This window comes from Magallana gigas, chromosome 6 (genome assembly GCF_963853765.1).
Source record: "Magallana gigas chromosome 6, xbMagGiga1.1, whole genome shotgun sequence".
In the NCBI taxonomy this organism is placed as follows: Eukaryota; Metazoa; Mollusca; class Bivalvia; order Ostreida; family Ostreidae; genus Magallana; species Magallana gigas.
Window position 1 is genome coordinate 48,247,296 of NC_088858.1, and position 14,536 is coordinate 48,261,831.

A 14,536-nucleotide genomic window follows, 5' to 3' on the forward strand; every position below is an offset into this window, starting at 1 on the left:
TTCTGAATACTAGGGATCTAATGGGCATTGTGCTTTTCCTTTAACAAATGTAAACATTTTCTAAGTGCTCTTTTGTTATCAGACTTAAAGAATCTTTGGAGTAGATGTATTGTGTGTGATGTGTTTATGTATTGTGTGTGATGTGTTTATGTATTGTGTGTGATGTGTTTATGTGATTCTATCCCAGATACAAGGTCATGGTGTATGTGGGCGTCCTTTGTACAGGGGTGTTTGATGTCTGTGTGTATCCGAGAAACAATGGTGTTGGATGTTTGTGTATCCCAGAAACAATGGTGTTGGATGTCTGTGTATCCCAGAAACAATGGTGTTGGATGTCTGTGTATCCGAGAAACAATGGTGTTGGATGTCTGTGTATCCCAGAAACAATGGTGTTGGATGTCTGTGTATCCCAGATACAATGGTTTGTGATGTCTGTGTATCCCAGTTACAAGTGTATGATGTCTTTATACAAGGATGTGTGATGCTTGTGTGTATCCCAGATTCAAGAGAATGTGATGTCGGATGCAATGTTGTGGTATCTGTGTGTATCCTTGAGAAAAAGGTTTGTGGTGTTTGTGTATCCCAGATACAACTTTGTGTGGTGTCCTTGTATATCCTATAAACAAGGGTATGTGGTGTCTGTGTGCATCCTGTATAAAAGAGCATGGTGTGTCTATGTATCCTTTATACTAGATTGTGTAATGTCTGTTTTAACCTCAGCTCCTAGACTATGTCAGGTGTAAGTGTATCCATTATACAAGGGTTAGTGATTTTTGTATCCAAGATATAAGTTCTGTGGTATCCGTGCTTATCCGTGATAAACGAGTGCTTAATGCCAGTGTGTCCAGATCTAGGGGTATGTAGTAACTGTGTGTATCCTTGATACAAGAAAGCATCAGATGTCTGTGTGTATCCCAGATATTAGGGTAAACAAGAGTGTGTGATGTCTATGTGAATCCAAGATACAAGTGTATGTGGTGTCTGTGTGTATCAGTAATACAAGGATGTCCGTGTTTATATCCATAACACAAAGGTTCTAGTATGTGGTGTCTGTGTGTATCCCAGATACAGTGGTTTGTGGTGTCTGTTAGAATCCCAGATACAAAGGTGTGTGGTGTATGTGTGTTCCATTATATAAGGGTATATGTTGTCTGAAATATAAGGGTTTGTGGTTTCTGTATGTATCCTTGATACAAGAGTGTGGTGTCTATGTGTATCCTTGATACAAGAGTGTGGTATGAATCCTTGATACAAGTGTGTGGTGTCTGTGTGTATATATCCTTGATACAAGTATATGGTGTCTGTGTGTATCCTTGATACAAGTGTGTGGTGTTGGTGTGTATCCTTGATACAAGAGTATGGTGTCTGTGTGTATCCTTGATACAAGTATATGGTGTCTGTGTGTATCCTTGATACAAGTGTGTGGTGTCTGTGTGTATCCTTGATACAAGTATATGGTGTCTGTGTGTATCCTTGATACAAGAGTGTGGAGTCTGTGTGTATCCTTGATACAAGTATATGGTGTCTGTGTGTATCCTTGATACAAGTGTGTGGTGTTGGTGTGTATCCTTGATACAAGAGTGTGGTGTCTGTGTGTATCCTTGATACAAGAGTGTGTGGTGTCTGTGTGTCCTTGATACAAGCGTGTGGTTTCTGGATGTATCCTTGATACAAGTGTGTGGTGTCTGTGTGTATCCTTTATAAAAAAAAGTGTTTGATATCTGTATCCCAGATAAAAAAGTATGTGTTTTTGTATCTATACTTGACACCTTGTATTTATATTTGACAAAAGAGTGTGTGCTATTTGTATGTTCTTAACACAAGGGTGTGTGTTATATATGTATGTTTTATACAAGGGTGTGTGCTATTTGTATCTTTTTATTATACAAGGGTGTTTGATGTCTGTTTGATACAAGGGTGGTATCTGTATGTTTGATACAAGAGTGTATGATATCTGTATGTTTGACAAAAGGACGAGTGCTATTTATATGTTTTATAATACAAGGATATGTGATATCTGTATGTTTGATAATACAATTACCGTGTGCGATATCTATGTTTGATACAAGGGTGTGTGATATCTGTATGTTTTATAATACAATTAGGGTGTGTGATATCTATGTTTGATACAAGGGTGTGTGATATCTGTATGTTTGATAATACAATTACGGTGTGATGTCTATGTTTGATACAAGGGTGTGCGGTATCTGTATGTTTGAGAATACAATTACGGTGTGTGATATCTATGTTTGATATTAGGGTGTGTGCTATCTATATGTTTGATACAAGGGTGTGTGATATCTATTATATGTTTGATACAAGGGTGTGTGATATCTGTTTGATACAAGGTTGTGATATCTGACTGTATTATATCTCCAATATATTCTTGATACAAAGGTGATAATTGTCATCATGAATTTCTGATACAAGATTGTGTCATGTCTGTGTATTATGATACAAGAGCATGTGTTGTGAGACCAGTTTTAAAAAGACCTTGCAAATGTGGACTTCTTTACTAGGTACAATTTTTGTCACATGCTGTATAACTGGGTTACATGTACCGGTATTCTATTTTTGTTATAAATTATCATATTATTTAACCTCTAAAATTTTAAATTGCAAGAAAATTTCTCAGATATTTTTCTTATAGTCATGGAGTCAGAAAATGCAAAAAAAAAAATAATAATTGCTGTAAATTAATGTACTTTTTTCCATAAAAATGTTGAACAGTATTTTGTGTGAAATTAATGAGACTGTACATTTTATTTATAAATAAATTTTATTAAATATTAAACCATGTAATAGTCTGGTTCCTAAATCTTTATTTCAGCCAGGATGTCAGGTCTACTATTGGATCTATAAAATATGAAGAAGTTTTCATTTGTGACAGCTTTTATTGCTTCCTAATCTACCATTACTAGTACATTACAAATGTTCACACAAATCCTTCCGGTAATTACAAATGTATCAAGATGTAGGTAAAACTGTTTCAACTTGTACAAAGTACACCATAAATTCTTCAAAGGTTTGAAAACGAAAAAAAACTGAACAACTGGAGTGACAAAAGATGATACAGTCCATGGTTTTGGATTTTATTCATCAATGACAACAGAAAATGTCACAGTTCACAACAATAGCACAAGTTTTATGGCACTTATTATGCTAAAAAATACATGTACTTGTTCATAATGCCACGGAGCAAGGAGAGTTTATCTGGTAAAATTTAATGATTGCAACATTCAGTTCTAAACATGGTGGAATGGATATAAAAAAAGTTGGGCCTCTTTAAATAAAACAAAAATGATACAGACAATGATGATTTAAGGTGAGGATGGTACAGGCAATTTTTCAAAGTAGAGGGTAGCATGCGTTGCGGCTTCTATTCCTATGTTGAACACTGGATGGGTTGGTTTCTGGAAGGAAAAATAATAACTGCAGAGTATGTACCAGGTTCCCAATACAAGAAATAAACAAAGATATACAACTTATGATAGATTAAGTATATGTTTAATAAAATTGTAAAAGGGCTGATTGGGAAAAGTTTTAAATATACATGTTACATTTAATATCTCTTCATTTCATATGACACATTAGATAGGATTAAACCGAGAACCAAATGCCTATAAAAGATTTTTTAACATACTAAATAGTGCTAGAGTTAAAATTTGTGAAATGTTTACCAATTCATTCCTAGGATCTCCTAATACATTCAGGTGGGCAATCTTTCCGCCTGCGAAGTGCTGGGCAATAGCCAGCCCACTCAGACAGTAACAGGTGTGATAGTAGTCCCGAGCCCTAGCAAAAATACAAGTCTCAATAAGCTTAACAAATCAAAACTAATACAAATGTATTGTGTACGAAGTGGCTCCTCTACCATTCTTAAAGGAATCTTTTAAAAATTAAGCAATTACCACATAAAATACTGCATCAAATGATAAGATAGAGTGTTCATTAGTGTGTACTTTGTGGCATGATCTGGTCTCCTTACTTTCCTGGCTTGTCTATAAGTCCTCCCCCTGCATACTGACAACATAATAAAAGGTATTCCTGTAAGGCATCCTGGTCAAACATCCACTTTTCCGAGCTAAGGTTGTCATTGTGTTCTAAAATCAAATCTCATATGTTTCATATGGTACATTGGATCTGAGGTTCATATTAAAGTATGTTAAATTACATGTACATAGGTTCACAGAAAGCAGATAGTCCTTAAAAATTCTGAATCCAATATACTTACCCTGAGCAAGTACCATATGGATAAGAGGAAGGGCTCCACCCTGCCAGAATGAATAACAACCATCCACTAGTTTATTGGTACGCCCCTGAAATCCACCTTCATACCGCATTTGGCGGTTAACTGTCCATCTCTGTAAAAGTTTTGTCCAATATCAGCAACTCATGTTATTAATAAATTGATTTTTTATTCATCAATGATATGATATTAATTATTTATTAATTAGCATTTGAAATGTCTCATTAACAGAAATGATAACCAAATAAGGAAGCTGATTGAATTTTTGCATTTACCGTATAGACTCGCCTATAAGTACGATTCGCCTATAAGTCGGTTGCCCTTTTCCAGCTTAAATTTGAAGATTTTGCTGTTGACTCCCTTATAAGTCGGGTCACTTTTTCAGGACAATTGATGTACAGATACTCTCAATAAATACCACATTTTATCATACATGTTTTGAGTTCTAAAAAAAATTGTCCTTTCTTCACCCCATAATTGCTTCTAGACTATTTCTATCATGGGTCTATGATGTTAATAACTTTTGATTTTAAATGCCATTATTTTTTATAACACTAATTACAAGTTGTTAATAGCTTCAAAACTACCAGGTATTTAAATAGAGTCCTATTGAAAATTTTATGATAGTGATTTATTTCGTTACTGACTGATTAGGTTGGTAATTAGCCCCTAAAACTGGGGTGTTGGCTTGTGTTGTTTTAGGTGACATGACCCCTATATCTATCATCACCTTAGGTGTGAAAAACTGACTGCTTGAATTTTCTTTTTATGAACACAGGTTCAATGCATTTATCTGTTTATTATTTAAAAAGAAATATAACTTACTTTTCCCTTGTGAATTTTTTTTTTTACCATGTCTCACCTATAAGTCGGACCCCCACTTTTCACTCAATTTTCTACTCCCAAAAATCCGACTTATAGGCGAGTATATACGGTACATATGAAAGTTATATTTTATGCTTTCCCATTCAAATCGGGCCACTGTGACCATGTAAAGTTGTATGGTGTCTGTGTATACCTGTGTATTTCAATTTTCAGTATATTGATCTTATGAACCACATGTAACTCACTAGTAATTTCTCCACATTACACAGCTTCCCGTGTCCTAGAATGACTAGTGCAGCTAGTCCACAGAAGGAATACCCTCCATGGGCCTCCAGTCCTGGGTATCCCCCAAATCCTCCCTCATAGGTCTGACAGCTGCAAATCAAAGCAAATCAAATTAATTTAATTTTTTACAAGAATTAAGGATCTTAAGACACTCTTGTCTGATAAAAAATTCATGAAAGAACAGGTTACATGTGAACACATGAATGACAGCTATTCATCTGTTCCTATACATAAGCATAAATAACATCTAGTGGGTGGCCTTGCATTACATGAACAAAATTTCTTTCATTAAATAGAACATGGCTGCTGATATACCGTAAATATGGGGGTATACTGACCTTGTGATCCACTCTGGAGTGCAGTCAAACAGCTCGGGGGTGACGATGTTGGTCAGTCTGGCTACACTTGCAGCACAGTAAGCTCCCCTTTAAAAACCACAACATCTTAGTTCATCAAGAAAGTTTAGCGACACAACAAAATTCAATAATTTTATCAAATAAATCCATAAAACTGATCATATTATTGTATTTTAACTCAATTTTTGATCTACATATAAAAGTACAACACCCACTATTTCCTTACCTTACATCAACCTCTCCCCCTTCATGCATTCTAAAAGACCCATCTCCATTTTTCATTCTCATCAGAAATGAGTAAAGTTTCTCCCTGGAAAAAAAGTCTTCATATTAAAACTTACTGTTATTTATATCATTAAGAAATTTTAATTTGGCTGTACAGATTTAGAAAATATGGTATACAAAATAATTTGAAACTTGAAGACTTGAGGTGTATGGAATTTTAAAATGTTTTGCTAATAAAGCATGTTCAGGATTTCTTTTCCTAACTTTAATTTTTTCAATTTTGTGTAAACCACCAGTACCCAGCTCAATGATATCAAAGTTTATGACCAAGTTATATAAATTAAAGCATTTCAAATTTTTGCACAAAAATACTGTTTAGTGTATGAAAGTACAAATAAATACATGTAATACTTTTCCCTGGCTGAGTCAGAATTAAGATATTAAAACATACTGCTCTTTTTAATATCATCTCTCAGAGTAAAAATTAGTCCATACAATTTTTGTTTATAGACACTTGTCATACATGTTTACTTGGACATGTACATAAAAGTGCTACAAGAAAATCTCTTTATAAACTACTTCCAATCAGTTTTTTATCACTGACAAAACTCACTGAACTGACCTGTTGATGACTTTGAATGCGTCCTCTGTTCCCAGAATACACAAAGCGTTCACTGCGGCGTAGGTTGTGGCTAAATGAGCATACTGCCCGGGGCCACCTGCAGGGGTAAAGGTGCAACGTTTTATATGAGGAAAATGATAAATGCAGATACATGTATGTCAATTCATGTACATAGTATTCACTGTACTCTCAATATGAAATCAAACTGACATGATTATCCTCTCAGTATGTTTTTATCCATAATAACGAACGGTAGTCAATATTTTATTTGTAGGGATGATCAGGTAATCCTCTAGATTACTGAAATATAGATGATTCAAAACACAACCCCAACATGGTGGGATCAGGAAGATTAGTTCAATCAAAGCTTTTTTTAATATTTCTATAAAATGGAGGATTTCTAGTTTAGTGTACTTATGATTTTCATCCAATAAGTTGGATATTTTTCCTTTCATCAATTTCAATTGCATATCTTTCACAGACATGTGTAAATAAAAATTGTCCAATTGTGCTGCATAAATATCTTGGGACAGAGTATACAATACTTGAACCCAATCACTAGTCCTTACCTCCAAAACCTCCACTGGAACACTGGCATCTTTTCAGAAACTGAGAGATTCTACAAAGTCATTTCATCCTCGTTAATGATATAAAACATCATACTCTTCAATTAATAAACTGTAAATTGTAAAGAATAAATTGTACAATATTAAATGTACTGACATACTTTAATTTTTCTAAAACAAACTATGGGGGCCATGTTTCATAATAAATTTATTAACTTGAACTACTAGTAACCCAAACAAATGAAGCCGGTCCCATACTTACAGTGTGATTTCATCGTTGGAGACATGTTCGTCCAGTAACTCCAAACTGTGAAGAATCCAGTAACATAACCAGCTTCGACTGGCGTCCAGGCACTGGAAAAAACAGGCACTACATCAAAAACTTTATACAGCAAAACTCGGTTATAAGGAAGTCACTGGGACCTAAGAATTTACTTCGTTATATCCGTAATTCGTTATAACCGTATAAGAAATTAATTAAATTTACATAGCTGGGGATCCAAGATGACTTCGCTGTATCCGTGAATTCGCAATATCCGTGTTCGTACTAAATGAGTTTTACTGTAACTTGATTCATTTGGATAGACTTTATGAAACTGTACTGTGAAATCATTTAATTCACGGAGGCCAGTTTTCGTGGATTGTAGGTTTTTTTGCTTTTTTGTGAGGATGCATCGGTTCTCAGTTTTAATAAGAAAACTAAGCTTTCAAAGATTGTTTTTTCGTCAGGGATGTAAATTCATTGGGAAGGGCTACCCACGAATACCACAAAAATTGAGCCACCACAAATTCTAATGATTCCAAGTATTAGAGTTTAAATTAATATTTACTTTAAATTCCCTTTACTTATGAGCTACATAAATAATTGAATACAATTGTGAAAAATGGACTTTGTGTGAATCACTCATAGTGCAATTTTTGACAGAAACAAGTCAAGAGATTATCTTTGTAAATTTAGACCCATTCTGGATCTTCACTAATAAATTTCAAGTCATTAACCTAGTGAATCACTAAAAATATATTTCGACAAGTGTGTTTCTTCTTCTGTGTGTTGTTAAATGCAAATTCCTCCTTATTTTTTAGATTACACTATACTATTTTTGAAAAACAGAACCTTTATAACTTTCTTTTTTCTCCCTTCCATACTAAATTTAAGATCAATAAACTCTCCAGAATGAGATTACTAAATAAATCAAAATATGTTTGCTCGTTATGTACACTACTAGTAATTAACAACTACTACATCACCTACCTCATAAGAATTGGACAGGTGCTGTAACCCTTTCTTCAGGAAGAGAAGGTGTTGATCTCTCTTGAGAGATGGCAAATCAAATGACCTAGGAATATGAATATTGGTACCATTCAAAAAGACGCTGCTGTTTTTGTATGGAATGTTGCTTAACAAATTGTCTCCACTAGCAACTTCTATCCACCGTTTAAGTCTTGAATTAAATCTGATTTAAATTTAATTATTTTTTTATATATCACAACCACACATAAGTTGTTTTTTTTCACATTAGATAGAGAGTTATTTTTTTTTATTGTTGTTGGGCTAGGCACATGCATAGTTTGATTAAAAAATGTTCAGAAAAAAAGACAATTTTAAAGAAAATATGCATAGATTTTGTGATTGTGTGTTTAAGTAACTGTTCGTGAATAATACTAACTCTTTTTCTGCATGGCTTCTGACAGCAAAATACTTGAAATAGTGTGATATCGATTCCTCAACATTTTTCTGTAATAAAATATTAAATAAATCATTTTTAAAAAAGCTTGTCAAATTACACATGTAAAATAATGACTTGATGCATCTAAAACAAATATACCTGATTTAGCAGAAATATATTTTTATTAGAACCATCCAAGTCACTTTTCAGACTGCTAATTCAAATACGCTAGGGTTGTCCAAAATGTTTGTGGACAAATGTAATTTTCCGATGCAAAATTTGAACCCCCACCCCTCCCCCCTGTGGCCCCACCTTACCCCCAGGAGTCATGATTTGAACAAATTTGAATCTACACTACCTGAGGATGCTTCCACACAAGTTCAAGCTTTTCTGGCCATATGGTTTTTGAGAAAAAAAATTTTAAAGATTTACTCTATGTTATTTAATTTTAAATTTATGTAAAACTTGACCCCCACCCCAATTGTCGCCCAATCTATCCCTAGGGATCATGATTAGAACAAAATGGAATCTACACTTCCTGGGGATGTTTTCACACAAGTTCTAGCTTTTCTGGCCTTATGGTTGTTGAGAGGAAGATTTTTAAAGATTTTCTCTCTATATTCTTATGTAAAACTTGATTCCCCCATTGTGGCCCCACCCTACCTCTGGGGATCATGATTTGAACAAATTTGAATGTACACTACCTGAGGATGCTTTCACACTAGTTTTAGCTTTTCTGGATTTTATTGTTTTAGAGTAGAAGATTTTTGAAATATACCAACAAATTTTCAATGAATCTTAATTACCGTAATGTCTCGTGTATAATACGCACTGGTGTATAATACGCACCCCCAAAGTTGACCAAAAAAAGGCGAAAAAACAGCAGGTCCTATGTATAACACGCACCCAAAAAATGGCTAAATCAACGGCCGCCATTTCCCCCCAAACTATCGATGTTTCATGTTAATTTTATAATCCATGCGCAATTTCTTTAATTTTGAGATCGGAACACAGCACAGACGATGAAAATCGACGGCCGCCATTTTCCCAAATAACTATCGATGTTTAATGATGAATTTTTAACTCAAGCGTAATTACTGTAATTTCGTGATCGGAACATTGCCCAAAGCGATATTAGAGTCAAAGTTCTTACACTTTTAATTAAAAAGGACGGCACGATTTACATGGGCGGTATCAAATATCATTTGACACTTCGTAAAGAGTTTCTTACAACATCGGAGAAGTAGAAGATCATCATACGTAGAGAAGAACGGCAACCGAGCTTAGTGCTTAAAAGTAATAATGTTTGCAGACATAAACCAGAAATGATTTAATTGATTAATTATAGTCAAACCCTACTGTATGATTGTTGTTTAAATAAACATTGTGAAGAAACGTACGTATGTCGTATATCGTCATTATCAAGTCGTACAAATGATCGATGTAATTTTAGCAGTGTCTATGTAAAGCAATAACGTTTAACTGCATAACGGGACACAAAGTAATTAAGTTTAATAAAATCAGAATAATTGCTTATCTACATGCACTTGAAAACACCCTGTGAAGTCCGACACGAGAGAGGTGCATGCTTCTGACACCGGAAATTGTTAAACAAACATTGACCACGCGCCGAGTCAACAGGTGGCTGCTTACGTAATGGCGAATACACTGGCGATATTTAAACTTGTTTGATGCAAGAAATATTGTTAAGAGAGGAAAAATATTTCAATACATGGGGGAAAAAAAATTAAGAATAAGGTATTTCTGATGCAGTAAATTTAGTATACACTCATTCAATTTGCATAACACGTTATATCGGCAGTCACTACTCCCGTGGTATCAAGAATCACGGCTTGAAAAAATGGGGTACAATTTTGGTCCTATGTATAACACGCACCCCCCACTTTTGATCAAATTTTGGCTGAAAAAAAGTGCGTGTTATACACGCGACATTACGGTATCTCCCCTTTCAGTTGAACAAACTTGAATACCCATCACCAGCCTTTGGCTCAGGTGAGCTAAAAAGCCAGGAAAATGTCATATTCCAGACAACATTTAAACTGGTATAATTTTGAAGTAATTACCAGTTTGGTGACAATCGGTAGTATTTCAAAGAAAAGGGAATACTGGTCATACTTGCCAACTGACCCGATTTCGTCGGGTCACACCCGATTTTTCAACCCTTCACACGATTATTTTTTATGACCCGGCGGGTCATGCTTTTCATCCGATTTTTGTCGAACAACCCGAAAATCTCCCGATTTCCGGATTTGGTTCGTAAATTACGTTGCGCGTTTGACTTCCAGTTATGAACCCAAGCTGAGCTTGGATGTACGTAACGCGTAAACAATGTCGATGGCTATAACAGACACATTAAGTGTAATTATTATCGGGTCATGCTTTTCACCCGATTTTTGTCGAACAACCCGAAAATCTCCCGATTTCCGGATTTGGTTCGTAAATTACGTTGCAAGTTTGACTTCCAGTTATGAACCTAAGCTGGGCTTGGATGTTCGTAACGCGTAAACAATGTCGATGGCTATAACAGACACATTAAGTGTAATTATTATCGTGAGTTGTTTTGCCTAAGCGAAGGTTTAAATCATTAAGTGTGATGGCTTCCAATAAGAAAAGGTCTTCATCGGGGCCAGCGGAATCAAAACCAACAAAAGGAAAACGATATTTTTGTACCTATCAACATATCTGGGAAAATGAATTCCCATAGGTAAAACAAAGTAATCGAGTACAAAACGAGGCTTTTGCGTTCTATGTATCGCACATTTGAATATTGGATTTTGTGCCGAAAATGATCTGACTAAACATTCAAAAACGCTAAGTTATGTATAGAATGCTTTTTAATACACAAAAGTCTTCCAAGTCACTTACAACTTTCATGCCATCATTTACAGACTTCAAAAGCAAGGTTTAATGTAGCAGAAACTCTTTTTGCATTTTTTTTCAGCAGAACACAACCTACCATTTTCTGTGTCAGATCACTTTACAAAATTCAAAATCAGCAACTGTTAGTTAAAATGCTTCTTTGCAATAAAGTATTACACATAAGTTTTAACACTTATTTCTATTGTATATACCTATGAAATGCATGATAAATATGTCGTGAATGTCGTTACGCGCTATGACCAGATTTTTTACTTTCCAAATCTGGTCATGACCAGATTTTCACATGTTGGAGGTTGGCAAGTATGATACTGGTATTCACCACTGGTAAATCCAGCACCGCTATTGTTTATAATCCCCACCATGTGAAACAGTTCTCTATGTTTTCTACTTCTAGAGCTTTTTTGTTTATAGGACTGAAAAGTGACAGGTCTTTAAACGTTTAGCTTTTAAGAATTCATAAAAAATTCGAAAACTTTATTTTAAATTCACAACGAAGAACAGCATCCACTATTTACATTATCATAAAAATTCCAGTTTGGTTCGTTTGATGTGCTCGATTGTTAACAGGTCCAGTACAATCACTAGATTTAGCTACGTAGCTTGATTTATCTACATAGCTTTATTCACCTACCTGTAGTTGGTTTATTTAGCTACCTTTATACAATTTCGCATTTTATGTAAAACAGACAAAAAGTCGCAAGGAACTGTCAATCTATATTTGTACTGTGTAGTTTTATAAAAGCAACCCAGAGCAAAAATAGTTAAAACATCGCTGCATTTGAGCAGTTTTAAGAAACACATGCATATCTATTGTTTGATTAACTGTATGATACCTTGTGTGCGATGAGGCATGGATAAGTGTGATTACTTCATATTGTGCTGAATTATTACCAATCAATCATCATGTTAACCAGAACTGTTCTTCTTTGTTGTTCCATTTAGAAAATAGCTGTTTAGTAACACATAAACAGTTATACATAGCCCCAAAACTTTTAAAACTTTGACTGCATTTGCGCAAAAAGAGCAGCAGTTTTAAGAGTGATTTTTTTTATGAATTGTTTTCAGATCAGTTGAAAGTTGAAAATTACTGCTGCACTTTAGTGCGACTTTTAGTACAAATGCCCATTTAAGACAAAAGTATGATTGAGTAGCTAAATAAACCTACTTCAGGTAGGTAAATAAAGCTATGTAGGTAAATCAAGCTACATAGCTAAATCTAGTGATTGTACTGGACCTGGTTAACTCACGTGTTCTGCCGCAAGGCAAAACATCGTAGATTGCTCAAATGATTATATACCACTTTCCAAATCACAGACTGTTTTAACATCATTAGTTACCTGATCTTCTGATGTTTGAGTTTCCAAGCCTTCCTCCTTATACCTTTCTTTCTCAATCGCAAAATCGTGAGAATGGCAACATCTAAACCTTTCCATTTTCTTTTACACAATTTATCTACCTTCTTTGACTGAAGAGTTAAGCGGCACGTGCTTATTTCGGTGCCTGGTAAACTCGGAACCGATGGAACAAAAACTACTACCGTTTTCATATTAAAATACGATCATGCTTTATTTGTTATTTTCAGTGGAGGGATTTGTTACAAAAAGGCTGGTTAATGTTTACAGCAATGTTGTTATGTTTTAATAATTCTGCACATGCATGGTTCATAACATCTAGGTACAGGCAAGATCGCATCGTAGCAGCGTGTTTGAAAGTGGGGACCAGACTGATCGAAAAAATCTTGACAAGCAAAAAAAAAAACCACAAAATAAATCGGAACAGGAACTTTCCAGAATCATGAAACTCCTAATCCGGGGGGGGGGGGGGGGCGTGGGGGGGGGGGGGGGTAGGAGGTCCGGCCCCCCTGTAAAATTCAACTTTCTTTAACATTATAAAAATAACAAAAATATGCCTCGGACCCCGGCAAACTGAAATAACCGTCGGACATCCCCCCTCCCCGGAAAAATTTTCTGGATCCGCGCATGGGGGCATATATGTATACCACGCTAAATTCACAAAAATAAGCTAACCATAGTTTCACAGTTGAAAAACTATACGTTTAACGGTTGTAAACTATAGTTTTATACGAAAAAAAAGACATATAGCTTACGACGTTAATCTATTATTTCACATCTGTAAACCATAGATTACGTTACTGATATACTTATTAGGTTTGTTACTGACTAGCTACAGAAATATATCGGATTGATCAATCTAATAGATGGCGAGTTTAAATGAGTTAAATTAGACGAGATGTTAGGCAACTTGTATACATGGGTTTATGTGTCTATAGATCTTCGCTTTTTGTGAATAAATGTGTCACTTGATATAGTTATCGGAAAAACAAAACACTTATTAGGTTTGTTACTGACTGAGTACAGAAATATATTTGCGAAAAAATTCAAAATAAATTTAAGTAGCTACGAAAATGAGCTCTAAGAGTTTCGTATGTTTGGTCTAAATTAAATTCTGGCATCTCTGGTCATTCTGATAATCTTTAAAGTGTAGAGAGCGAAGTGCCAGCCCTTTGTCAAGTTTCCGGCTCTGTTAATGAAGGACTATTGCCAATTTCCTTGGATTAAAACAAAGTTTTTTGTTTGTATTTATTTGTAAGTACATATTATATTTGCTTATAATTAGATTGATAATTAAACTGTATTTGACATCTGTCATTCGTGACATCTGCCATGTTAATTTCTTAATGTGTCAATTTCCATTGCTCATTTCAATTCAGGAGAAAATAAGATCATTGGGTAGATTTACTTTTAAAATCGGTTCAAGTGTATGCAATGTATTGCTCCTAAAAAAACCATAACAATTAACTCACTATATATTATATTTAC

General features: G+C 34.8%; 1 protein-coding gene across 2 annotated transcripts; it reads right to left on the minus strand.

The window, feature by feature from the left end:
- Positions 1–3,078: 3,078 nt before the first annotated feature.
- On the minus strand, positions 3,079–13,189 carry LOC105331136 (protein farnesyltransferase subunit beta). Of its 2 annotated transcripts, none has more exons than XM_011433216.4 (13): positions 13,034–13,189; positions 8,796–8,863; positions 8,381–8,465; positions 7,391–7,482; positions 7,132–7,181; positions 6,563–6,659; positions 5,942–6,025; positions 5,698–5,784; positions 5,320–5,449; positions 4,235–4,364; positions 3,989–4,103; positions 3,681–3,795; positions 3,079–3,413 (listed from the first exon to the last, which is right to left on the minus strand). In XM_011433216.4, the coding sequence occupies exons 1-13, from the start codon at positions 13,127–13,129 to the stop codon at positions 3,321–3,323; spliced, it is 1,242 nt and encodes a 413-aa protein (XP_011431518.1). In that variant the 5' UTR covers positions 13,130–13,189; the 3' UTR covers positions 3,079–3,320. The 2 variants fall into 2 exon arrangements, 1 of the variants encoding a protein (XP_011431518.1); XR_004601214.2 differs by having other exon boundaries at positions 3,362–3,413; positions 3,963–4,103.
- Between the last annotated feature and the right edge of the window lie 1,347 nt (positions 13,190–14,536).

What these genes read in the sequence shown, in the direction of transcription:
- LOC105331136 (XM_011433216.4), bottom strand. Translation starts at nt 13,129, where the DNA reads ATGGAAAGGTTTAGATGTTGCCATTCTCACGATTTTGCGATTGAGAAA. An exon ending in GCATTCAAAGTCATCAACAG is followed by an intron (nt 6,026 to 6,562) that starts GTCAGTTCAGTG and finishes CTTTTTTTCCAG; the next exon opens with GGAGAAACTTTACTCATTTC. An exon ending in ACTCCAGAGTGGATCACAAG is followed by an intron (nt 5,450 to 5,697) that starts GTCAGTATACCC and finishes TTTGATTTGCAG; the next exon opens with CTGTCAGACCTATGAGGGAG.